Source organism: Indicator indicator, chromosome 34 (genome assembly GCF_027791375.1).
Source record: "Indicator indicator isolate 239-I01 chromosome 34, UM_Iind_1.1, whole genome shotgun sequence".
NCBI lineage: Eukaryota > Metazoa > Chordata > Aves > Piciformes > Indicatoridae > Indicator > Indicator indicator.
Genome location: NC_072043.1, coordinates 4,965,427 through 4,992,377, shown reverse-complemented (window position 1 = coordinate 4,992,377; position 26,951 = coordinate 4,965,427). Strand labels below are relative to the sequence as shown.

General features: G+C 51.6%; 1 protein-coding gene across 1 annotated transcript; it reads left to right on the top strand.

Moving 5' to 3' along the window:
- The first annotated feature begins 240 nt into the window (after positions 1-240).
- On the top strand, positions 241-23,272 carry SNX19 (sorting nexin 19). Its single transcript, XM_054395570.1, has 11 exons — positions 241-1,767; positions 2,161-2,299; positions 3,003-3,103; positions 3,202-3,321; positions 3,813-3,943; positions 5,118-5,214; positions 5,476-5,662; positions 8,281-8,410; positions 21,412-21,596; positions 22,398-22,485; positions 23,122-23,272. Exons 1-11 carry the CDS (start codon positions 241-243, stop codon positions 23,270-23,272), a joined length of 2,856 nt encoding a protein of 951 aa, XP_054251545.1.
- Positions 23,273-26,951: the final 3,679 nt, after the last annotated feature.

Genomic DNA, 26,951 nt, shown 5'->3' with positions numbered 1-26,951 from the left:
GAAGCCTGGTGAGCACCAGTGCCTCCAGTGAGGAGCCTGCTCGGCTGGGTCCTGATGCCTAGTAAGGATGCTAATCGGATGAGCCTCAACACGCCCCACTGCCTGCTGAGGATCCCACTTGGCTGAGCCCTGCTGCCCAGTAAAGGCGACGAGTCAGTTGGGTCTTGACAGATGCCAGTGTCTAGCCCTGGTGGCTATTCAGGCAGAGCCCCAGGGCAGCTCCTCCTGCTGGGCCCCACCATGCCAAGCCAGAGGCCACAAGGCTTCCGCCGGGTGCTGCTGGCACTGGTGGCCACGCTGGGCTGGCTGATGGCCTTACAGTTGCTGGTGGACCTGCGGCTGCTGGGGCTGCTCTGTGGGCTGCTGGCAGCACTGGGGGGCTGGCTGGGCCCCCGAGCTCTCAGTCCCCCTGGCCGGCGGCTGCGGCTGGAACGTTTTATCAGCTCACTGCAGCCACAGCCCCACTGCCCAGAAGCTAAGGAGCAGCTGGAGAGGGAGATCACCAGCACCATCCACAAAGTGGTGCGGGACTTTGTGGCCTCCTGGTACTGCACTGTCAGCAGGGAGCCAGCCTTTGAGGCTGAGGTGGAGAAGGCCATGACCGGCCTGGCCGCTGAGCTGAGGCAGCGGATGGGGCGAGTGGACCGCCAAGCCCTGGCTCACCGCATCCTCCTCCTCTGCGGCCATCACTTGCAGAGCTACCTGCAGGCCCATGAGGCCCTGAGGGACAATCCGGCAGGTGGCAGGACCCTGTGGCAGGAGTACAGCCGGCTGGCAGGGCCGCATCCTGCCCTCCGCAGCCCTGCAGCTGAGCTGGGCTATGCCCGGGCTGCGGTGGAGATGCTGCTGCGGGCGCTGGTGCCATGGCCGCACCTGGAGACGCGGACAGGACGCTTCGTGGTGGTGGAGCTGGTCACCTGCAACGTGCTGCTGCCGGCCGTCAGGAAGATGGCTGATCCTGACTGGATTAACCTGCTGCTCATTGGGGCTCTCTCCAAGAAGCCCCGGGCTGAGAAGCCACCCCCAGCACCCCCAGTGCCTGATTGCTTGCCATTCACGGTGCCGACGGACGCTGTCCCTACCAGGTTGTCACCTACCCCAAGAGTCACAGAGGTGCCCAGGCAAGAAGCTGGGGCTGCTGGTGAGAAGGGAGAGGACTCAGTGAGTGGTCTGTGCCCCCCAGAAGAGCCCTTCCTCCGGCCACGAGCCCTGGGCAACCTCTTTCCCTGCGAGGGTTTGGAGCTGGAGTCCCCCGCACCCGATGTGGGCCAGGACATGGATCTGCTGGCACCATCACCTGCAGGGGAGTTCCTTGATGAATCCCTCCAGGACACCTCCAGTGTGCTGGAGGGACCAGAAAATGGCATGGGGGATCAGGAGGAAGGCATTGCCACCAACTCAGATGCTGGCCTGCTTTCCACCTCTGCTTTTGCACTGAGCTCCTGCCCTGACATCCAGATCAACCCAGCAGTTGAGAAGGAAGTGGAAAGCCCAGCTGTGCCCAAGAAGTCCTCCTCACAGAGACCCTCCAGCTTGGGGAAAGATCTGGGGGCAACAGAGGGCCCACTACAAACCCTTGCAGACTCCAGGCACACTCTGCCCCTGCTCACATCCTCCCCAACAGCTTCCATCAGCACCTTCAGCTTTGAGCCCCTCAGCAGCCCCGACGGGCCGGTTGTCATCCAGAACCTGCGGATAACTGGGACCATCACTGCCCGAGAGCACAGTGGGACTGGCTTCCACCCCTACACCCTCTACACTGTCAAGGTAAAGGCTTCCCCAGTGGCCACCCCTTTCCCAAGACCCCTGCCCTGTCAGGAGAGCTGGTGTTTGGAGATGAGGACTTGCTCTGTGTGTTTTGTTAGGCAGCGGGGGATTATCGAGCTCAGTGGCTTTTCCAGTGGTCATTTGGGTGGGGGACAGGGGTTCCTACTCAGGACCAAGGGTTGCATGGGGCTGGGGGAGTTTTTTGTGTCACATTTCCACCATTCCCCTCATCATGAGGGCTTTCTGTGCTGTGCAGGTGCTGTTCTTCCAAGAAGGGTCAGTCTGAGGAATTGCTGGATGGGATCCTATGGAATCTGGGGGAGGGGAGCTGTGGGGCCAACAGGGCCTCTTTTGGGGTCTGTAAGGATAACTGAGTGTTGTTTTCCTCCTCAGTATGACACAGCCCTGGAGGGTGAGAGCACAGGCAGCCTCCAGCAAATGGCTTACCACACCGTGAACCGCCGCTACCGCGAGTTCCTCAACCTCCAGACCAGGCTGGAGGAGAAACCTGAGCTCCGCAAGTTCCTGAAAAGTCAGTGCCTGCCTTAGCTCCCTGAGAAAATCCCTCTCCCTCTTATCCCTGCCCATGCTCCTCTCTTTAGAGGGTACCCTGCACTGCCTGTGCAGCTCTGGATGCTGGGCTCTGTGTGATGGCCACATCCTTGTTCTGGGCAGAGCTGGCTAGAGGTGAAATTTGTTTCTTTCTGTCGTCATTCTAATGCTGCTGTGGAAAGATTCCTTGGATTGAGCATGGCCCTCCATAATCCTTTGGTTTTGACAGGTCTAGGGTTTGACTGGAAAACTGCTTCACTGAGATAAATTTGTAGAATGATTTGGCTTTGATGGAACCTTAAAGATCATCTAATTCCAATCCCCTGCTGTGGGCAGGGACAGCTCCTACTAAACCAGGTTGCTCAAAGCCCAAGTCCAAAAGTTTCATAGATTCACAGAATACCAGGTTGGAAGGGACCTCAAGCATCATCTAGTCTTGGAGTGATGCAGAGTCCTTGTATTAAACTGACATTTTTGCATCTTTTAACTTTAAAGGCACAGATGATATCAGCAGAGCACAAATTCTGTGTGAATTTAAGGCCTGATTCAGGTTTGAGGGGTGTGTTATCTTGGGCTGGTGCCAGGCAGTGTGCTGTGGTAACCTTAAACATGAGAGCCTGGAGATTTTTAACTGAGCTGCTGCAATTTTCTTGAGCTTGCTGATGAATTTGTTGCCTTTGTAGATATCAAAGGCCCAAAGAAGCTGTTCCCTGATCTCCCATTTGGAAATATGGACAGTGATAAAGTGGAAGCCAGAAAGAGCCTGCTAGAATCTTTCCTGAAGGTGAGATATTTGCTTCCACCTACACTTTAAGTGATTAAGCTGAGAAGCTGAGCCAGAAAAGACACAAAAAAGACTTAAAGCCACATCTCTCCTTGCAGCAATTGTGTGCAGTCCCTGAGATTGCAAACAGTGAGGAGGTGCAGGAGTTCCTGGCCCTCAACACCGATGCCAGGATTGCGTTTGTCAAGAAGCCCTTCGTTGTCTCCAGGATAGACAAGGTGGGAAGTGGTGGTTATCTGAACCCCTCACCCTGCAGCTAGACATGCCTCCTGGGTTTCAACATCTGCTGTGGAAGTAGCCAAAAAACTTGAAGCCTCTTTGTGTAGCTAAGCATCTGCATATAGATTCATAGAGCCATAGAATGGTCTGGGTTGGAAGTGACCTCAAACATCATCCAGTTCCAACCCCCTTGCCGTGATCAGGGACGCTTTCCACCAGCCCAGGTTGCTCAAGGCCTCATCCAGCCTGGCCTTGAACACCCCCAGAAAGGGGGCATCCACAACCTCCCTGGACAACCTGTTCCAGTGTCTCCCCACCCTCACTGTAATGTGAGATTGTCCAGATGACCATAAAGCTAGGAAGAGTCAGAACCTACCTCAAAGAGCCTGGGGGTTATCATGGAAAACAGCATGCAGGTCTGAAAGCTCTTAATTCCTGTTTAAGGGCTGGGAATATATTCAGCAACTGATGGCCCTGCTGGCTTTTGCAGATTGTTGTCAATGCCATTGTGGACACCTTGAAGACAGCATTCCCCAGGTCAGAGCCCCAGAGCCCCACGGAGGATCTGAGCGAGTCTGAAGTGGATGGGAAATCGCAGACAGATGGGAAGAAGACAAACAAGTAAGGAAAAGCTTCTTTAGCTTCTCCTGTGCTTTAAACAGAACAAGGACTTCATCCACCACTGACTCCATCACAGGAAAACACTGACCTGGGGCTTGACCTGTTGTGGGTAGCACATTGATGTTGTGCTCTAGTTGGATTCTTTTCCTTTCTTTTTTCACATGCTGAGTTCCTGCTGGGATAAAGCAATTTCCAGGAACACTCAGGTTTCCCCAGTAGGTGGAGTTCTTCCTAAGGCAGCTATGTGGTGGTGGAAGCTGGAGGATTGCTTTTTACCCTTCAGCATGGGTGTGACCTCTGTATGTGGTGAGTCACTGCAAAATACAGCTCTAAGTTGTCTACCTGAAGATTTTCTCCTGCTTCTTCTGTGTGTTTCACACAGTGGCATGCTGCCTTGCCCAGAAAACATTTATTTAGGAGTAGTGTTTAAGAGCATTGGACAAATGGTGCTCACCAAGTCTTTACTTGGTGTTGCTGGCAGTGCTGACCCCCCTTGTGTTCAGCAGCATTTCTTCCCTCACAGGAGGAGGGAAGGTTTCTTCATGAGCGTGGCTTTTTGTCCAGGAAAGAGATGTTTTGCTAGAAAAAATTGCTTTGGACCAAGAGACAAACCAAAAAAGTACAAGTTTTGAAGCATCTTGGCTGCAAGGGACATTCCTTAATGATAACCAGGCTGGTTTACAATTTGTCTTACAATCCCAAACACCCTTTTGTCTCCTCCCCCTGCAAGTGCATAGCTACAAGTGGATTTCACAATCCTGCTGAGCATGGTTCATCTCCCAGGCTTTTCTGGTCACTTTTCCTGTGTCCTGCAATGCTCACACCTTGCTCAACGGAAGTACCAACATCTGCATGGCAGCTGAGATGGGACATAGAGCTGGGACATACCTTCTGAAGAATGTAGTTCTGTGTGATGGATGGTGCAAAGCCTTGGCTAGGCCCATGAGGAAAAGCATTTTAATGCTTTTATTGCACCTCTTAGTTATCCTGGGGATATCCTTAGTTATCCTGCTTTTTGGAACCACTTTTGACTGGTTCAGGCTTCCTAGCTTGGACAGCTAAGCTTGGACAGTGGGCAAAGATTGATGGTCCAGGTTCTTGGCTAAGGGTGGGGAAACTCATCACTCACAGCTTGCTGAGGAAACCCTGACTCTTCCCTGTCCCTCTTCTTCAGGTCCAGGCTGAGATTCTCCTCCAGTAAAATTACTCCAGTGCTGAGTGTGAGTGAAGCTCATGACAGGATCTTGTACTCTGTCAGGGAAGGAAGTGCTGTAAGTTCAGATTTTTCTTTCAGTCCTCTCATGATCCTAATCATTGCCCTGTTTGGGTGCTGGCTTGGAATAAGCCCTGTGCCATGAGGGTTATGGCTGCTGCAGTTTCATTCCACATGCCAGAAAGGCAACCAGGAGCCCTGTGGCTACAGCAAGGTGCAAACCAGGTGGTGGGAGGCTGGCTGGGAGTGGAGGTCTTGTGTATCAGTTTGGCTGTGTGCAGCTTGCTGCTGTGGTCCTAATGCACTGCTGGGTTTGTAGGTCTCTGGCACCCTGTCCCTGGCTGCTATGGAGTCCTTCATCCAGAAGCAGGAGAAGCTGCTGGAGGCTGTCCCCAGCAAGGCTCCTGAAGGCGAGGGAGGCAGAGAAGTTAAAGAAAGCTCCATGCAGGAGGACATAGATGGACTGGGCACATCAAAGCATGGAACACATCCAGACACAGACCCTGGTGAGCTCAACCCCTCTGTTAAGGCTTCAGTTTATCTCCTTGGCAATCTCAAGAGCTCTGCATCTGCAGACTCAGCTTGCAAGGTCTTTGCTATGAGGACCTGCCTGGTGCATCTTGATCAGAGGGAAAGCAAACTGAGTTTTCCCAGTCCTCCTTGGTGATCCAAAGATTCATGGAATGGTTTGGGTTGGAAGGGCTCTTAAAGGTCCAAGCCCTCTGCCATGGGCAGGGACACCTCCCACCAGCCCAGGTTGCACAAGGCCTCATCCAACCTGGCTTTGAACACCACCAGGGAGAGGGCATCTACAGCCTTCCTGGGCAACCTGTTGCAGTGATTGCTTTGGTGTTTATTGTTATGGAAGTAAATTGGATCTTGGCTCAGTTGTGGCACTCTGGATCTTCACTGTAGTGCCCTCAAGAGTTTCTGCAGCAATAAGCTTCCTAGGGACATGCTGCTTAAACTGCCAATGTTATAAAATCAAGCTCTTAGGAACTGAAAAATGACCAAATGATGATTTCTTGGTAGTCTTATGTTAGCCTTGATAAATCCACACACTCTTAAAGGACTTTTTGAGAGATAAGCTTGGATAGATTTGATGGGAACGGCAAACCTAATCCCAATACAAGGAATGCTGTTCCCTTTATCTCATGACAGATCCCTCCCCTGAAGCAGAGGGGTGGTGTGGCCTGTCAGAATGGTTACAAGATTACTCTGAACACAAGCAAAAAAACATGTTCTCTAATCTTTTTCTTGGAATAGCTGAGCTCTGTCAGTTGGAACTTCCCAAAAACTTCACTCCAGTGGTTCCAGTTTGGCAAGCTCTGACTGAAAGCACGTGCTTGTGACAGGATGGGGCTGGTGTTTTGAAAGCTAACTTGTGCTACCAGCTTTCATACAAACCTTGAACTGGGTTGTTCTGGGGCTGCTAGGAAGCAGGACTGGAGTTGGAGGCCAGTGTGCAGAGCACAAAAGATACAGGCAGGCCAAATTAGCTGAAGTCTAAAGGAAATTGAACGTCAATGATGTCAAATGCCTGCAGGTCTGTGATGCTTCAGAGCCCAGACAGGGCAGGCTGGTCTGGCAGGGTGAGGGGAGGGAATGTCTGAGGAGCAGCTGGCTAAAAAGGCAACCAGTATGTGCTCACTGGGTGACTTCTCGGAAGAGGTTGGCCAGCAGCTCTTTGAGGAAGGGGACTTGGATGCTAAGGGAATAAACAGAGCTTGCTGGCTGTGCTCTTTGGTGGGGTTCTGGTTGAGCTGAACAGCCTCCTCCTGTTTCTGCACAGGGAAGTCAAATCCCAAAGGGCAAAGCAAGCAAGGAGTAAATTCTGCATGGCCCAGAGCAAGAGGTGCCAAACACACTCATGTCTTTTCCAACTGAAATGGCCTGGAGTTCATTAGTCCAGCAGGGAGGAGGGAAAGAGAGGTGCTGGGCTCCAGAATCCCTCTTCCCCTTTATCTCCAGCAGTAGGCCAGGCATGAACAGTCTTGTTGACTCCCTAGACAGAGTGGTTGAAAGATCAAACATCAAGGAAGGCCAGAGGAGGGGAAGCTGCTCTTTAGGAGCTGGCTTTGCCAACAGAGCCATCACAGTATCCTCAGGTTGGGGCATGGGCCTGGGATTGTTTGTCTCAGGCAGGCTTGTGGTACATAAATTATCTCCTTCATCATAGGATGCTTCGGGGCCAGGCAGCATAAATTATGGAATCACAGAATGGTTTGGGATGGAAGGAACCTGAAAGATCATCCAGTTCGAAGCCCCTGCCATGGGCAGGGACACCTCCCACCAGCCCAGGTTGCTCAAGGCCTCATCCAGCCTGGCCTTGAACACCTCCAGGGAGAGGGCATCCACAGTTTCCCTGGGCAACCTGTTCCAGTGTCCCACACTGAAGAATTTCTTCCTGATCTTCAGTCTGAATCTAATCTAGCCAGCAGAATGTATTTGCACTGTAGGCTTTGGCACCCTCCTGAGGATCAGGGAGAGGGTTTGCTGTCCCAAATCCGTGTCACCAGAGATGCCTGGGGCTTTGTGGTCGGGGGAGGGTGGGGGGATTGTCTTTAATTGCTGCATCTGGTTTATCCAGATGTGGTTTGTCCACCTTCCTGCTCAGACCTGGATCTGCCACACGGTGGCAGCCTGCAGACACCGTCTGGAAGCTTGTGCCTGGAAAACTGCACCTTGGACGAGGGAAAGGTGTTGGTGAAGACCAGGAAAATAGTCCTCAGCAATGTGGCTTTTTCCTGGCCACGGTCACTGCTTTCTCACCTGTTCTGGGTATTCTGCATCCTTGTGCCTGGACTGGGGGTTGATAATCCCTTGGTTTAACTAAGCAGGAACTAAGCACTTGGAGCAATCATGTTCTGATTTGGTGCACCCTCTGGTAGGGAGTTTGGGCCTGTTTGAATGGAAATGGAAATGAAAGAGTGGCTGGGGCAGGAGCCTGAGAAGGTGGGCTCCCCAGTCTGGCTGTGCCACAGAAGCACAAGGTGCTAGGCTGGGCAGAAGAGAGACAAGCAGGTTCTTGGAGACAGGAGTGAGCTTTGGATGATACTTTCCAACAAGTTTGCTTAAGCACTGAGTTGGCTTCTTCACCTGACCCTCCTCTTCCTCCTGCCAGACTCTGAAACAGCTTTGGCTGACCTGGCCCTGGATGTGCTTCGTCTGCTGCTGATGGATCACTGGAGCTGGCTGTGCACAGAGAACATCCAGAAGATCTGCAACCTGCTCTTTGGGACCCTCATTCAAAGGTGAGTTCTCAGCAACCAACCTCACAGCATTGCCTTTGAAAGTACAGTCTGAAGTGGGACTCTTGCCTGAATACAAATAAATGCACATCATACAACAAGGTTCTGCAAAGAAGGTGTCACATTTATGTAGAGGAAACATCTCAGAGACTTGCACCAGGAGCTGTTTTCCCCATAAATCCTGTGGGCAGCCTTCTGTCCTTTAACAACCAGGGAGAGGAAGGATCCAGCCCTGGAAATGGGAAGCTTCTTGCCTCATGAAAGGGCAAGAGTGCCCAGCTGCTTGGCTCTCCAGGGAGAGACAGGCCTCTGCTGGCCTCCTGGTATGTCACTGCCCAGGGGCTCAGCTTGTCCTTTGAGCAAAGGAGAACAAACAGGCACAGGGACCAGCAACTTGTCAAGTAACAGCTTGGAATGCAGCCTCCTGGGGCCTTTGCTGTCTCTGGTCTGCAGTGGGCCAGCAGTGCCTGTGCCTTGGGCAGTGACCCACAGATGTTTGGGAAATGCTTCCTTTCCAGCTGGCATGAGCTTGCCAAGCTCTTCTGGGGCCAGTGTCGCTGTGTGGTAAGGCACTGGGCCAAGGCACACAAACAGAGAGCATTTCTGGTTCCTTGGGTAGGTCAGTGACTATCACTAGCTGAGGCTATGGTCCTTCAGAGGAAAAGGTTTTCCTGGAAGGACTTGGGCTAGAGGGAGTCTCAGAGCAGTGCTTTTCCCACTCCTGTGCCCTTTCTTCTCTCTCAGACATTGTGTCAGTGTGAGCTGAAATTCCCCCCCCACCAACAATAACCAGGCTAGCCCAGTCTGGAAGCAAATGAAAGCTGTATTTACAAAAGCAGAATCTACAATCTATGATGAAATGCAATGAATATGGACAAATATACAAAATTCACAACAATTACAAGCATATACAATCACCAGAAAAGCACAACCAAGCTCCCTTTGCTTCCCCCCAAGGGGACCCTCCCAAAGGGGCCTCTCTCTCTCCCAGGAGCTTCCCTCCCAGACCCCCCTGGACAGAAAGCAGAGTTAGTTAGAGCAGAAAGTTGTTAACTTAGCTGCCAAGGTCAGTGTGTTATCTTCAGCCAGAAAAGAAGAAAACAGCAGCCAGACAGCCCAGCAACTGCCCCCACTGCAGAATGTGCAGAGTGCCTACTTTGTTTTGGGTAATAGTTCTTAAACATTTCTATCTATCCAATGGAAGTGTTTAGAACAATCAGTATTTTGCTTTCTTACACCCAATGGCGACTTATTTACACTCTTTCACTTTCTCTGTTCTGAACTTTGCAAGGAAAAAATTAAAAAGACAGTTTCAAACCATCACAGACATCCGAAGGCAGAATGTGCAGGGCAGCACATTAGAACCCAGCTGGTAATTTGAGCTGCCCTCAGCAGAGGTTGCCAAAGCACTTTGAGGTCAGGGGCTGTTGGCCATCACTCCAGAATCTCTTTCCTTGGGTGGAAGGAGGTAGGTGTTGCTCCCACTTCTCCAAAATGGGGAATGAGTTGGAAGCCAGTCCTTGTGTGTAAGCAGGGAAGTATGAGAGCCTGGAGCACGTCATCACCTCCTAATAAACCCTGTCCCGGTCAGCTGGGGAGCCTGCAGCACCAGCACGTGGCTTTGGTATTTTCCACTAGAGAAGCTGTCAAACACACACCACATGCCTGGCTCTGCAAGGTGGAGGAGCTCCACGAGTTGCTCTCTACAAATCCCTGAAAGGAGGTTGCAGCGAGGTGGGGCTTGGTCTCTTCTCCCTTGTATCAGATGATACAAGAGGAAATGGCCTGAAACTGCGCCAGGGGGAGGTTTAAGTTGGAGATTAGGAACAATTTCTTCGCTGCAAGAGTGGTCAGGCTGCCCAGGGAGGTTGGTGGAGTCCCCATCCCTGGAGGTGTTCAAGAATTGTGTGGCCATGGCACCTGGGGACATGGTTTAGTGGCCGGGGTGGGTTTGGGTTGATGGTTGGACTCGATGAGGTCCTTTCCAGCCCAAACAGTTCTGTGATTCTCCATCTCCTCAGCCTGTCAGCTTGGTGGCAGCTGGGCAGAGGGAGGCTGCATGACCCAAAAAGGGATTGTTAAATCAAAAGGAGGCCCTGTGTGCAGGCTCCATCCCCCTGCAGCTCGTCCTGTTATGCAACAGGGAGTGATCCTTTTTCAGAGCCGAAAGAGGAGACGGGTGGAGGGGCTAGGAGCCTCCCTGGGAGTGGGGACAACCTTCCAGCCAAGGAGAGCTTCCAGCAGCCTCTCCATGCCTGTAAACAAACTCACTGCCCTGCTCCAGCTCTGCACCCTTCTTCTGTGCAGCTCTCGCTTCCATCCCATGGCATGGAAACGCAGATCCCTCTTTTCTGAGGAGGCTGCAGCAGGGACCTGTTAGCAGAGGGGAGTAGGTGGGGGCTATTATGGGCTCCAGCAGGGGTTGGTGGAAGAGCTTAAAAAGCATTTGGAGAAGCCATTTGCTTTTTAGAGCCTTGTGAGTCAAAGCAGCATTAAAAATACACAGCAAGCATCCGAACCACGCCGTGGCTGTGACCCCACACCCTGCCCTCAGTCTGTCCTGGGTGGCACAATGGTCACTAGGTCAGGGGTCTGCTGGTGCCCCAACAGGATGGTGGCAGCCATGGAACTGGGATGACAGCCACTGGGTAGCAGCTCACAGTGCTTTTCAGCTGCTTTTGGGATTTTCCCAGGTTCACATCTGCTTCCTCATCTTAGAGCGACCTTCCAGTACTTGAAGGGGGCTACAAGAAGGCTGGGGAGGGGCTTTTGACAAGTGATAGGATGAGGAGCAATGGCTTTGAGCTGGAAAAGGGGAGATTGAGACTGCAAATTAGGGAGAAATTCTTTAGAGTGAAGGTGGGAAGACACTGGAACAGGTTGCTCAGAATGCCCCCTCCCTGGAGGTGTTCAAGGCCCTTGAGCAGCCTGGTCTAGTGCAGGGTGGGCAAGACCATAGAGGTAGGATTATCTTCAACAGAGGTCTATCAACAAAGGTTCCAAAGGTGCTGCAGCTTGCTCTGGTGGCACATTTCCCATCCCTCCTTCAGCAGAGATGTGGCATGGTGCCCAACCATTGCACACTCACTGGATTTGGGTGGGATAGTGCTGGGAGTTACTCCAGGCTGTCCTTGCCTTCTTGCTGTCATCCTGAGCTGTCGTTGGAGCTTGTGGCTGTCAGGCCAGGGGTCACAGGCTCTTGTGCAACCGCTGGAGTCAAGGAGCTCCTAGCTTCAGGGAGCTGCTTGCTGGGTGGGTTTTTTCTGGGTATTTCTCTTACTTCTTCCTTGATCTCTGTGCCAACTGAACAGGCACAAAGACAGACCTTTGGCAGCCTCCTTGATCCCCTTGACTTGAAAGTGCCACCGGCATCTAGTGTTGCCTGACCCTCTTCAGTGTCCCTGAGCAAACCTGGCCAGCTGAGCACCTGCAGCCCTGGGCGTGCTGGGAATGTGCTGCCTGTGGGCAAGCAACTCTGCCCAGCCCTGGCTGCCTGGGGCCATGTCCAACAGCCATGATGGGCAGCCAGACCTCATCTCAGTGCTGTGGGGTCAGCACAAAGCTGGGCTGTGCCTCTGGCCCTTGGTGTCAGGGGGATCCTGGGGTGGGAGATGGCTGTGCGTGGGCAGACGTTGGCTGCAGAGGTTCCCTGTAACCTCCCTGTGTTCTCTCTGAAAAAGACATTCAAAGTGAGGCTTGACTTGTGCTCCTCAGGTGCCTGGAGAATCATAGAATGGTAAGGGTTGGAAGGGACTTCTGGAGATTGAGTCCAACCCCCACCTGCTAAAGCAGGGTCACCCACAGCAGCTTGCCCAGGATCACAATGTCCTGGATTGGAATCTCTCCAGAGAAGGAGACTCCACAACCTCTCTGGGCAGCCTGCTCCAGGCCTCCAGCACCCTCCAAGCAAAGAAGTTTTTCCTTAAGTTCAAGTGAAACCTCCTGAGTTCCAGTTTGTGCCCCTTGCCCCTTCTTCTGTCACTGGCCACCATGAAAAGAGCTCAGCCCTATCCTCGTGACCTCCACCCTTTAGATATTGATCAGCACTGAGGAGATCTGCTCTCAGGCTGCTCTTCTCCAGGTTGAACAGGCCCAGGTCTCTCAGCCTTTCCTCACAAGAGGTGCTCCAGGCCCTTCAGCATCCTCATGGCCCTCTGCTGGAATCGCTCCAGTAGTTCCCTGTCCCTCCTGAACTGGGGAGCTCAGAACTGGACACAGTACTCCAGATGTGGCATCACCAGGGCAGAGTAGAGGTGAGGAGAACCTCCCTTGATCTGCTGACCATACTCTTCTTCATGCACCCCCAGAGGCTATTTGGCTTCTTGGCCACAAGGGCACGTTGCTGAACTTGTCCTCCAGCACTTCCAGGTCTTTCTCCAGTGCTGCTTTCCAGCAGGTCACCCCTCACCTGTACTGGTGAGGGATTATTCCTCCCCAGGTTCAGGACTCTACGCTTGCCCTGGTCAAACTTCATGAAGTTCTCCTCTGCCCAACTCTCTAGGCTGTCCAGGAGAAGCTGGGAAGGTTCCCAGTGTGGCTGCTCCCATCTTCCTTGGGCTTTGTATCTGGCAGGTAGGTTAGCAGTCCAGAGTTGGCCAGAACCCCTGAGTTTGGCTGGCAGAAACAAGCTGCCAAATCTGCAGTGTCAGAGCAGCTGGGGCAGCTCAATCCATTTGGTGCTGTGATTTGTCAGCTGGGAGAACTGATTTGGGGATGTTTGCTCAGTGCTGGCAGGCCCAGGGACGTGGCAGCAAGTTGGATGAGCAGCAAGTTGGATGAGCAACCTGGGCTAGTGGAAGGTGTCCCTGCCCATGGCAGAGGGGGTTGGAACCAGATGATCTTTGAGGTCCCTTTCAACCCAAACCATTCTATGGATCTCAGAATCTCTGTTTCCTTACTAATGTGAGATGCTGTCAGCGTGCCCCTCAGCTTTGGATGTAGAGGAGCCAACCTTGTGGCCTCTTGCTCTTGCCCTCAAAGCTGTGAGGAGCTGTAGAAATCCCAGGGCTGGGGAATGTCAGTGAAAATGATCTTCAGAACTCTCTGTGTCCTCATGTGTGGATGTAAAGTAAATAAAAATCAACTTGGAAGCAAGCCTTGATTCAGTGGTCTCCAAGCACCTGGAAATTTTGGATCTGCCTTTAAATCTCTGTCCCAAACACAATTTTGATTTCTTTCTCTTTTCTAGAAGCAGCTTTCTTCCAAAAACAGCCACTAGAATGAAGCAAGCTCTCTGTGTGCTTTGATAACAATTGCAACATTATTTTAACTGCCTCTCTCTCTTGCCTTTTGATTCCCTTTCAACAATCAGATTCGTGCCAACTTTTTTCTTTCTTTTTTTTCCTCGATTTTTAAAGAAAACCCAAAACTCAACAACTTCCTATTTCAAACAGAGCAGACAAAGAAGAAAAGGGTTGAGAGGAAAAGAATGTGTCCTTGTTGGTTTTCCTTTTCCCTGCCTTGGGAAGGGTTAATGGTGTTTTTATGTATTTTGATTCTGAAGTGGGCTAATGAAGCAATCTGCTGTGAGCAGGACCTGGCTGAGACAGCCTGGCCTCTCCCTGGGGCACTGCTGAGAGCTTAATTGGCTCAATAAATACTTGATGAAGATGTTATCGAAAGCAAAGGATGCTTTGTTAAAAATCAAGGGGCTTTGGGGTTGATTTCTTGGGTAATCACGTAGCTTTCTCCCCCTTTCCTGAGCCCCATGGTGTGCCAGGGGGAGCTGACTTGAGAGGAGCAAAAAACAGAGCAGCTGGGTTAATGCACAGCAGGGAGAAGAACGTTGGAGCTGGAGTCCTGGGTGTTTCCACCGTGGGGTTTTGCAGCAGGTGTCTTTTGGAGGGAGCAGCACATAAAGCAGCCCAGAGCAGTGCCCCAAATCCCAGCCCTGAGCTGTGGTTTCATTCCTGCAGGCAGCAGGGGATGATCTGTTTTTCTTCCTCCCTGCCCCACAGGGCTGCTGCCAGCTCCACCTCTCACTGCTTGGGCCAAGGAGGTAGAAAAATCCCACTGCAAGGCACTGACAGGGCTGATTGAGGCATGCTGGATGCAAATTGCCCTGGTGAGACCACAGCTGGAGTATTATGTCCAGTTCTGGGCTCCCCAGTTCAAGAGGGACAGGAATACAGTGGAAAGTGTCCAACAGAGGCTGTGAGGATGATGAAGGGACTGCAACATCTGTGTGATGAGGAAAGGCTGAGAGCCCTGGGGCTGTTTAGCCTGGAAAAGAGAAGGCTCAGAGGAGATCTTGTGCATGTTTACAAATATCTGAAGGGTGAGGGGCAAGAAGAAGGGGCCAGGCTCTTTTCAGTGGTGTCCTGTGATAGGACAATGTGGAACCCAGGAGGTTTCACCTCAACAGGAGGAGTCATTTCTTTACTGCGAGGGTGCTGGAGCCCTGGAGCAGGCTGCCCAGAGAGGTTGTGAAGCCTCCTCTGGAGCCTTTCAAGACCCATCTGGATGCATCCCTGTGTGACCTGCCCTGGGTGACCCTGCTTTGGCAGAGGGCTTGCACTTGATCTCTGGAGGTGCCTCTAGTCCCTACCAATCTGTGATTCTGTGAAATGCCACCAGTGTGAACTCCTTGCAGCTCCATTTCTTTCTGGCTTCCTTTGGTGCCCTCAGGGAAACTCTGTTTGGCAGGTGCAAGGCTGACAAGACTCTGTTCGAGGGCAGGCACTTGGCTACTGCCTCCCTGGTCAAACACTTCACTGCCTGTGCTCAGGCAGGGGTACAGGACGAATTGTTCACAGCATCCACAACTGTAAACTTTTATAGGGCAGCAGGAGAGGAACATTTCCAGTAAGGCAAGAGGGAAAGTTTACTTTGCTTATGTGTCTTTGGCCAGGATTTTAAAAGGACTCAGGATGCTTTGTGTTCCCTGATTTATGGAGGGCCTCTCTTCTCTCTCTCCCCTCTCTCTTCTCTCTCCCCTCTCTCCCTTCTCTCTCCCCTCTCTCTCTTCTCTCTCCCCTCTCTCCCTTCTCTCTCCCCTCTCTCCCTTCTCTCTCCCCTCTCTCCCTTCTCTCTCCCCTCTCTCCCTTCTCTCTCCCCTTTCTCCCTTCTCTCTCCCTTCTCTCTCCCTTCTCTCTCCCTTCTCTCTCCCTTCTCTCTCCCTTCTCTCTCCCTTCTCTCTCCCTTCTCTCTCCCTTCTCTCTCCCTTCTCTCTCCCTTCTCTCTCCCCTCTCTCTTCTCTCTCCCCTCTCTCTTCTCTCTCCCCTCTCTCCCTTCTCTCTCCCCTCTCTCCCTTCTCTCTCCCCTCTCTCCCTTCTCTCTCCCCTTTCTCCCTTCTCTCTCCCCTCTCTCCCTTCTCTCTCCCCTCTCTCCCTTCTCTCTCCCCTTCTCTCCCTTCTCTCTCCCTTCTCTCTCCCTTCTCTCTCCCCTCTCTCTCTTCTCTCTTCCCTCTCTCTCTTCTCTCTCTTCTCTCTCTCCCTCTCTCCCTTCTCTCTCCCCTCTCTCCTCTCTCTCTTCTCTCTCCCCTCTCTCTCTTCTCTCTCCCCTCTCTCTCTTCTCTCTTCCCTCTCTCTCTTCTCTCTCTTCTCTCTCTCCTCTCTCCCTTCTCTCTCCCTTCTCTCTCCCTTCTCTCTCCCTTCTCTCTCCCTTCTCTCTCCCTTCTCTCTCCCTTCTCTCTCTCTTCTCTCTCTCCTCTCTCCCTTCTCTCTCCCTTCTCTCTCCCCTCTCTCCCTTCTCTCTCCCTTCTCTCTCCCCTCTCTCCCTTCTCTCTCCCCTCTCTCCCTTCTCTCTCCCCTCTCTCTCTTCTCTCTCCCCTCTCAGCTTACCAACAACCTGCAGTGGGCACAGGAACTAAACCTGAAATGAAGCTTGAAGAAGGCAGATCTAGACTGAAGATTAGGAAGAAGAGGGTGAGGGTGGTGAGGCACTGGAACAGGCTGCCCAGGGAGGTTGTAGATGTCCCCTCTCTGGAGGTGTTCAAGGCCAGGCTGGATGAGGCCTTGAGCAACCTGGGCTGGTGGGAGGTGTCCCTGCTCATGGCAGGGGGGTTGGAACTGGAAGATCTTCAAGGGCCATTCCAACCCAAACCATTCTGTGAATCTTGGTGCTTCTAAGAACCACAGAAGGCCCAAGGTATGTACCCCCCAGGCCTTGTTTCTCATTCCCAGGGCATTTCTACCGTTCCTGTCTTAATGGACTCTTCAACTGACCTTGGAGTTCCAGCCTAAGCCTTGGCATTAAATGGGCTCTTTTTTAGCAGCCATTTCATGCCTCCACCAGCAGCTATTTCAAACAGAGGGCCCTTACAGCATGGACAAGTTATGCACCTCCAGACTAAGGTCCAGGACTTGTAGCCTTTGCAGTCTGGCTCTTTGCATTGGGCATTATCAAAGCATTTGAAAGTCTGAGCCTGGGGAGGTCACTTTCTATCTATTTCTGGTTTCAGCTGAAGTGTAAGAAGATGGTTCAGAGATAGGTTTGTTTTTCTTTCTTATTAAGGTTATTTCTTCATGAAATACCAGAGTGGAAATAGCAACTCATCAGCCATCCCCCAAAAAAAACCCTGAGGTAGATCTATTTGTGTTTCTTGCTGGATTTATTTCTACCTGTGTGTGCTTTCCGTGGGGCACGTGGATCTCAAATGCTTAGTCCTTTAATAGTACAGAAAAATCATCTGTGACCTGCTGGCAAAGGTCAGCTTTGGACCAGCACATGTTTGGAGTTCTTGTGTGAGAAGTGTGAGCTGTTAATCCTGACCCTAGTGCAACAAGTCTGCCATGGAAAGGCCAATTTGCCACAGATCTTGAGTTTGCTTGGGTAGGACTTTCCAGTGAAGCTTGGTGTGACCCTCCCTGAGTTGGTTTACAGCACACTTGGTAGTTAGGTAATGGCTGGACTTCAGGATTCATAGAGTCACAGAATGGTTTGGGTTGGAAGGGACCTTAAAGATCATCCAGTTCCAACCCCCCTGCCATGGGCAGGGACACCTCCAGACCAGACCAGATTGCTGAAGACCTCATCCAGCCTGGCCTTGGAGCAACACCAGGGAGGGGGCATCCACAACTTCCCTGGGCAACCTGTTCCAGTGTCTGATCACCCTCACTGTGAATAATCTTAAAGGTCTTTTCCAACTGAAATGATTCAGTGATTCTATACAGTTGTGAGAGCTGAGGGCATGACTTTGCTCCTCAGCATTTAATACTTGTTGCTCATGTGTGCCCCTGTGTTGCAGAAATGCAACGTGCATCCTCCCAAGTGGGTGGTGATGGTGACTGTACCAGGTTCAGGATGAGAGAAAGGAGGAAATCTCTTGGTGGCAGGTTACTCTGATCTGACATCTTGTCTGACACCTAATCTGAGGGCAGATTTAGGCTGGAGAGTAGGACCCTCAAAGTTCATCTTTTCCTACCCCCCTTGCAGTGAGCTGGGGCACCTCCTAACTCTGACATCTTCTCTGTAGCTGTAGCACACATTTGGTGCAGATGAGGCAAAGCCATCCAGGCTGGATGTGGCTCTGAGCAACCTGATCTAGTGTGAGGTGTCCCTGTCCATGGCAAGGGGGTTGGACCTAGATGATCCTTGAGGTCCCTTCCAACCCTAACAATCCTATGATTTTATGATCCTCAGATCCTGCCCTTTGCTTCCTAAAATGAAAAGCAACCAGCTGCCAGACCAAGTCAAAACTTCCATCAAGGGTGTTTTGCACCTGTGGGAACTAAAACTTTTAAGCATAATCCCAGTTGGTGCACACTGGAGCAGATTTAGAGGTGTCACTTCTAGGTCTCCTTGCCTAGTTCTGGTGGTTTGGTGCAAGTGAATGAGCTAGCAAGGATAAATTGTTTGTGTGGGACCCTCCAGCCTTCCTTGGTTCTCAGTCCTCTCTTGAGCTGTCTGGAAACATTTGGTGTCTTCTCAAAGCTCAGCTCCTTTGCTTGGGGTTTTTTTTTTTTTTTTTTGTGGTTTTTTTTTTTTTTTGGCTATTTTAGGAACATTCCTAAAGAAAAAGCAAGCTTGTTGTGTGCCTTCTGCAGCCTTTGAAAGGCTGGTGAGTGGCTGTTGCTGAGATGAATTCCAAGCTGTCACTCAATCTGCTGTCCCTAGGTGCAGGGCTGGACTGTTTGCAGCTCTGTCCCCAGGTCTCTGAACTTCTGTTGCTTGTCAAATGTTTCCTCAATTAGGAAGGCAGGTTGTGTAGGAAAACATGTTAATGAAAAAGCAGCTTAATGAAAGCTCTTGCCCCTGGAGGAGCCACAGTTCAACACTTTAATTTGCTTGGGGATGGCTGGAGGGTTTAACGTGATCCTGGGTGTTAAACTCTGCTGATGGCTGGAGATAAAAACTCTCTTAAGCTCTTGTAGTTCAAACATGGTCTTTTTCCCAAGGCTGTGCTGTGACATTTTGTCCTCTAAGACAGGTAGAAGCTGTACTTTGGACCTCTTGGAGCAGAGCCTCAGCACTTGAGGACCTTGATGAGGCTGAATATAAAAGCCATGCCTCCTCATTTCCAGTGCTGTTACTGGGATCACCAGGGGCATTCATAGATGCACAGAATGGTTTGGGTTGGAAGGGACCTTGAAGATCATCCAGTTCCAACCCCCCTGCCATGAGCAGGGATGCCTCCCACCAGCCCAGGTTGCTCAAGGCCTCATCCAACCTGGCCTTGAACACTTCCAGGGGGGAGGCATCCACGACCTCCCTGGGCAACCTGTTCCAGTGTCTCACTACCCTCCCTCTAAAGAATTTCTTCCTAATCTCCAGTCTCAATCTCCCCTCTTCCAGCTTCAATCTGTTCCCTTTCATCCTATCCCTAAAAGCCCTTGTCAAAAGTTCCTCCCCAGCTTTCTTCTAGTCCCCTTCAGGCACATTTTGTGCTGCACAATCACAGAACCATAGAACTGTTGAGGCTGTAAGGGACCTTTGGGATCCTCAAGTCCAACCACTCACCTAGAGCTCACAATCCCACCTCTGCTGCTAAGCCACTGCCACTAAACCATGTCCCTCAGCACCATATCCATGTGCCTTAAATACTTCCAGGGATGGTGACTCCTCCACCTCACCTCTTCCAGAATCTGAGAACCCATTCTGGGAAGAAATTTTTCCTAGTATCAACCTGAACCACCCCTGGCACAACTTGAACCCATTTCCTCTTGTCCCATCACTTGTTGCATGTGAGAAGAGACTGATCCTGACCTGGCTCCGACCTCCTTAGAAGCAGAGAAGGAGCATGGTGATGGCACTGATGGTGGCCAGCTGCCATTCCTTCACCCCTGGTTAATTTTAGGTGCTGTTGTAGGTTGCCACAGTGGCTTTGATAATGACCATTGGCCACTCATTCACCCCTGGCTACCTTTAGGTGCTGCTACAAGTTGCCACAGTGGCTTTGATGGTGGCCACTGGCCATTGCTTCACCCCTGGCTGCCTTTAAGTGCTGCTGCACGTTGCCACGGTGGCTTTGATGATGACCATTGGCCACTCATTCACCCCTGGCTACCTTTAGGTGCTGCTACAGGTTGCCACAGTGGCTTTGATGGTGGCCACTGGCCATTCCTTCACCCCTGGCTGCCTTTAAGTGCTGCTGCAGGTTGGCACAGTGGCTTTGATGGTGGCCACTGGCCATTCCTTCACCTCTGGCTACCTTTAGGTGCTGCTGTTGCCAGCTCTGCACTCCCATTGTGCTGGGTGCACAGGGAAGGGCAGTCCTGGCCCGGGTGGCTGGCCCCAGAAGAATGCAGACAGTCTGGCAGAGCGCAGGTTAAATAAAGTTTGCCTTGGCAGGACCTGTGCTCTTGGATGGACTGGGAGCTGCCGGGGCGTAGTGGTGACGGAATTGCAAGCACGAACACCAGCTGCCAAGAGGAACGGGGCTCTTGGCCCTGCCTGTGGCCTCCTCTCCTCAGGGACTCCTTGAAGTGCTGGTGAAATCACAAGCCTGTTCCCTACCCCGTGCCCACGCTCCCCTCTCTGCTCCACAGCCTCCCGCTGGTGCGGACGACAGGAGCAAGCTGACGCTGTTGGTGCTGCACCACCCAGCCCTGGACTTGCTAAATCAATGGAAACCTTGCACTTGGCCTTGGTGGCATCAGGGATTGGTCTGCTGGCCTCTGCTTGTTCTGAGGGGGAGGATTTTAAGCAGTGTTGGGGTTTGATTGAGGGCTGTGGCGTTTGCTGTTGCACAGGGAAGTGATTTCACCTGTTGATCTAGAAGCTCTTCCCAGCCGGGGTGTGGACTCATCTCCCCCATGAAGGCTGCAAAGCCCTCCAGGCCTCCCACAGCATTGGGATTTGCAAGTTGTTATCCTCTAAAGAGCAGAGCCTTGGCTGCCCAGCAGCTTTGTTGGCAGGCACCTAACTGTGCTTTTAATAGATGGGCTCTGGGCTGGGAGCGGCGCTGATTTCACTGCCTGCCACCAGACGGAGCAGGGCTTGGCAGCAGGGAAGCAAGGGGCTGAGAGGAGCACAAAGCAGCAGCAGGATATTTGTGCCTTGCCATCCTGGCAGTGTGTTTTTTGGTCTCCAGGCAAGACACCCTTGGCTCTTTGGGTAGCAGAAGGACTGATGAGGGGAGCACTGGTTGCCAGACCACACTGCTGTCCTCGCAGTCAGTCACGGAGAGTTGCTGTAGAACTAAACCACCAATTCTGGTGGTTCTCCCAGCTCTGTCTCCTCACTCCCATCTGCTCATGTATGGACATAGCTCAGGAAGCTAAGGCCAGACACATCCCTTAGCTGTGCTCCCTGTAGGGTTGCTCATTTGGTTTCCTGCAGGCAGAAGAGTGGTGGAGCTTTTCATGGCTTTTGCTTTTCGCTGTGGCTTTGCTGTAGTGTTTTGTCTATCAGATGGACAGCGTTTACATACTTCTGGTGCACAGGGAAACTCAGCTAATTAAGACTTAGGAAAATATTTAACACAAAGACTTAGGAAATGCATGTTAACTTAGCCAGCAAGCTGGTTTTATTCCCTCCAAGGGCCTCTGATCAGCAGAAAGTTCCTGAGTTGGTACCAAGCTTGACTTTTCCTGACATTTCCCTTTCTCTCCATCTGCCCACAGGTGGCTGGAAGTCCAAGTGGTTAACCTGACCTGCACCCAGCGTTGGGTCCAGTACCTCCAGTTGCTCCAGGAATCCATCTGGCCTGGAGGAGTTTTACCAGCAGTGCCTAAACCAGCCAGGACAGAAGAACAGAAGAAAGCAGCAGCAGAGCAAGCCCTGCAGAGCCTGATGGGGATCTTGCCTAGTGAGTGTGCCCCAGGGATGTGTCAGCTGCCCTTGAGACAGGAGCAGTGAGGGTGGCTGGGGGACCCTCCAGTGCATTGGCATCACTGGAAATGTTCTTAAACACAGAGATGGAGCCTGCTCATGCTGAAGCAGTGGGAAACATTTGTGACCTTTGAGGTTTGAATGGTTTCCTGCAAGCAAACCCCACAATTTTCCACTTCTAGATAGTTTGCATAAGCATTTGGGGAGCAGCAGAGCTCAGAGAGAAAGGACAAGTGCTGGTGATTCCCAGCTGCAAAGTGGCCACCTCCCCTGTGCTGGTGCTTCCTGCTGAGCCACTTCCAAGAAGGTAGGGCTCAGGAAAGGCAGTGCCAGGCTGTGCTCCCACCTGCTGCCAAAGGGCACCATTGCTGGGAAGATTCTTAAGGCAAAGCCTTTGGCTTTTCCACTGGGCTGAAACCATGAGCCCAGCTGCACTGGATTCCCCTCTCTTGAAGTTTGACACCAGGACCTTTAGCATTAAAGCAGCTGCTGCCTAATCCATGTGAGTGCAGACTGAACTTTTAACTCCTTGCTGCAGCTTCAGGGGCCCCCACTGTGCTTTGGGGATGAGGAAGCACTACCAGGATATGCTCTTCCAGCCTGGAATAACTTTGCTGGCACTGTCCCTGGCTGGTTTCTGGCACGGTCATGTTGGCCATGAGATGCCTCAGGCTTAGAGCACCATCACCAACTTTGATTTAGTAGCCACCAGCAGAAGCCTGACCCTGTTTTACTACTGTGTGCAAGTGTACAGTTCCTAAAGCTTTGTCTCTGACAGATGTAATCCAAGAAGTTCTTGGGACCAGTAAATGTCAGATGAGCTGGAAGCTGGTACTGGAGTCCCTGGGCCAGCCTGTGATAAACAGGTAAGTGCATTTATGGTCTCTTTTCCCTGCTGGCTTTTGTGATGGGGTCTGTAATCTACAGTCAGAGCTTCACCAAGAGATTATGCTGCCAGCTTCTTGGCACAGGACATCTCTGGCTAATTATCCCAGATTTATACTTAGCAGAGGGCATCTGGCTTGCTTATTATGAAGGTGCATGTCTAGGACCTTGGTCTGGCTGGAGATTATTGAGCCAGTCTTGTTAATTATGTTGCTGGGCTTGCTTAGTTTGTGGCTATCAGAGGAAACAAGACAAATCCTGGTTTGGTTTGTTGTTTGGAGAGGAGCTTGGGGGGGCTGCAGGGATGTGTAGACAATGTTCTGCTGTATGCCCATCACCCTGTGCTTGGGAAGCAGTGTTTTTGTTTAGCTGCAGGGCAATACATGTGCCACCCAGCTCCAGAAGATGGATTTGTGTTTGCACAGGAAAAAACAAAACACAAATAACCCTGAACCATCCCTTGAAATATTTCTTCTAGGACACTAAGTCTTTTGTCTCACCCCTGATGGAGCCAGATCCACTGTCTTTACATGAGCTTTGACTTCTGCATGCCTGGAGCTATCTCCCTTCTCTGCTGTGCCCTGACCAGCCTAAGCTTTGTCTTCTCTTCATTTCAGGCACCTGGTTTTCTGCCTCTTGGATATTCTGCTGGAGTTCCTGGTTGTGAAGGGCTCCAGTGATGAGCTTGGGACCGCAGCTGTCACACCATCTGCCTCTAGAGGCCTGGAGCAAGCAGGCATTTCAGCACACTGCCCAGGGCTGCTGTAGCCAGCAGTGGAGGAGGGAAGCAGCCACAGGCATGGGCTGATTTGATTTCCAGTGGTTACTGAACATGTCTGGGAGCTTCTTGCAAAGAAATTGCTCCAGCCAGTCCTAAAATGAAGCTGCTGCCAGGCTTCTCTGGTTTGGCTGGGGAAGGGACTGAGCCCAGCATTAGGGGCTGAAGGTGGTTTTCTGCCATGTAACATCTGTTCTGTTGCTGACCTGATGGAGAGCCTGGAATGAAGATGCCTGACCTCTGCTGAGCTGGAGAGTTGGAGAAGGATATGCAGGCTACCCACAAACCCTGCTGTCTTGCCCCACTTTCCTGAACATCTAAAGGCAGACAGCACATCAGATGTGCTTTTGTGGCTTCAGCTGGCACTGCTGTGTGGAGTCTTGATGGGATGGTGTTGTGTTGATAGATGTTGATAGATGTTTCTCCAGGACAGGTCAAGGGAAAAACAAATGCTGGCCCTCCTCTCTAAGCAGCCTGCCCTGTGCTTACACCAACATCATCTATTTCACCAGAAGGAAGATGGAGAGAGAATGGAGAGGTGGAGATGTGGTGACAGCCCTGAAGTCAGCATCAAGGACCCATCTTTGTTGCCTGCTGAGTCATGTTTTAGTCCCAGAGGCTGCCATGTGGAAGGCACAGAATTAAAATATTGCTGACCCATGTGTGTGACACAGCAAGGAAATCACCTCCCACACAAGTGCTTGTCACAGCAAGCTGGGGAAGGAAGTGAGTACCTCTGAACCCAGGAGGAACCCCAGATGTGTGATGGACAGCCACAGAGATGGGCTTGAGACCCCCACCTGGGCTCTGGGGTTGATTGTTCTGTCACCAGGCTTCACTTTGCTGTGTCACCAGGCTTTGCTGTGCCTGCTATTGCAAGAGCTGTGTGCAGAGGGCTCTGGAAAGCTTGCCAGGTCACCATGCCCAGTGCCACCCAGCACATGGAGTTGGCAGCTGCTTTTCCAGGTCATCCAAGGCTTGAGTGGCTTTGCAGGCTTCTGCTGCCCAGCTGTGCAGGTTTGTGACAGGACAAATGGACATGGAGAATATGCACCAACAGACTGGTTGGGTGTCCTGTTTTGGTGTATTTCCCAGGAGGAATATCAGCTGCCCAGAGCTGGACTTTGCTGATCAAGGAGATGCTGCTCCTGGTGTTCTCCACAGATTAAAGCACTTTGAAGAGGAGACTTCCAACAGGGAAATGTGCAGGATCATGACTAGTTTCCATGTTAACAGGACAGGCATTTCATACAGCCTGCTGTTTCTTGGAGCTGGATACTCTGTGGCCTGGTTGGAGAGAAGATGATGTAACTCCAGCAGGCCTACTACTGGAAGCAGAGACTCTGCTCCTTCCAGAGGCAGCTGCTTAATAATGGCCACATGATGGTGTGTGCTGCTTTGTGCTTCTGGTGTGTGTATGTTGTGTGCTTAGCTTGCTGCCAGCGTTTTTAGGGAGCTTCAAGGACATCCCAAGACAAGGCAGAGACCAATGTAATGAAGCCAAGCAGCTTGGCATGGCTTCTCAGAGCCAGTTCTCAGCAGTGACACTTGTGTGCTGGTGGTGGGCTTGCCACCTGCCTGGAAAAGAAGGGAGCTCGTGTGTTAAGTAGCTTGAGAGTGGAGTAGGCAAAAAAGGTGGAGAATGCTTCATATGGGATAATCCCCAATGGCCAAGCAGCAGGCTGGGAAGCAGGACTCCCACATATCCTCTCCTTGGAGTAGCTGCTGCACTCTCTCCTTCACTGCCAGGCTCCTGTTTTCCCTCCTTTTACCTACTACTTCCATTTACTAATCACCTGTCTTGAGGAGAAGGCAGCAGGAGGAGCAGCCATCAGCCAGGGCTGATGGAGCTTAGCCCTGTTGTGCTTGGTGGCTTCCCAGATGCTCTTGGTGTGCTTCCTTGCTGTTGCTTCCTCATTAATTTGCTGGCTCTGGAGCTCCAAGATTGTAGCCTGTCATTGATTAGGGATATTATGAAGAGACTGCTTGAAAAGGATCATTCAGAAACATACACTGCAAGCTAGGCACTGCCAGTTCCACGTGAGGGCAGAGGTCTAGCACAGTCCTTACAGTGGATGTGGTGTTGGAAGAAGAAGCTTAGACTTTGCTGGGAAGCTCCAGCAAGCCTGCCTTTAACCCTGACCTCTGACATCATGTGAGTTACTCAACATTCAATCCTTGTGATGGAAATCATTTCTGCTGGCAGGCTCCAAGGAGCATAGCCTGAGAGCTGGGGCAATCATTTGTGCTTGGTCTCACTGCTTGGGGTCTCCATCACCTGCACTTTTACACAGGGACCTCAGAGCCTGCACTTTGCAGACTCACGTGGTGAAGCAGCAGCAGTTTACATGGGAGGTGCTGGGGCAGGGAGATGAAGCAGATTTACTTGCACTCTCTGAAGTCAGCAGCAGAGTTGGGGACAAACCCCAGGAATTTGGATTGCAAAGTCTTAGTTTTAATCCCCAGACCTCCCTTTCTTCTCTTAAAGTGAGGAAAAGCAGCAACCAGGCTTGCCAGAGCCCTTTCTCATGCTCTCACTGGCTAAGCTTCAAACTCCCACCATTCTCTCCTTCATGGATCTTAGTCCATTCTCACAGCTGAGGTGAAGCTGCCCAGGAACAGTGCAAGAACAAGGAGCCTCTCTCTCTCTCTCTTGTTGTTAGGGAATACAAAATCCAATAAAAAGCTCAGCTTTTTTCCTACTGCCAGTTCTTTGCCTCACTGTAATTTGGGGATTAAATGCAGCAGGACAGTGGCAAAGGCAAAATTCTACATTCAGGTGGGCTGAAAGTTTTTATTTCCCTTGGACTGAGACTAGAAACCCTGCTTTGGTAAAACAAACAAGGGCAACAAAACAACTTCTAACTCGCTCTGTGTGTGTCTGTTGCCAGCCAGCCCCCTTTTTCTGCAGGAATTTGTGCAGGAGGCTCGAGCCACCTCTGGCTAAAGGGAGAGGGGGGTGAGAGCAGCCAGACTGGATCTCAGGAACAAGTTGCAGGCTTCTGTATGGAGCAGAACATGATTCAGGTGGGTTCTCAGCTCTCTGGATCCTACTGGAGCCACATGTTCTGCTTCCAGCCCACCCCTTGCTGACTGTGTGCCATCAAGGAACACATTTCATTCCCCCCTGCCTCAGTTTCCCCCAGGCTTCAAGATCCCTGGAAGCAGAGGCTGCTGGTGTGTCTATAACAGCAGAGTGCAGTGATCCAGAGCTTCAGGGCACCACCATAAGCTAAATATTTGGTTGTGGTGTTGAACCAGAGCTTGGTTTTGCAGGTTTGGTTTGGGGGATAAAGGAGTGTCACCATGCCCTGTTGTATCTCCTGTACTCAAACCCTTGTATCAGCTGCTTGTGAGTGCAGATGTTCAGGTCTGTGTAGAAAAGCACTGTGTTGGAAACTTGGTTTTGTTGTTAAATGGGGAGTAAAGTGGTGGTGGTGCTCCCAAGCACTTGTGGCTTTTGTTCTGTGGACAACCATACTCAGTTTCAACCTTGTTTCTGTGTTTGGGGTTAAAATTCACCTTTGCCAAGACACTGCCCTTGAGAAAGGGTTGAGGCAAGACAGCCAAAGTGAGAGTGGGGAAGAGGGGAGCAGGAATCTCCTTCGAGTGTCCCAAACTGCCAGGCTGGAGCAGCAGCGCTGGTGACAGTGAGTCTGAGATGGTGGT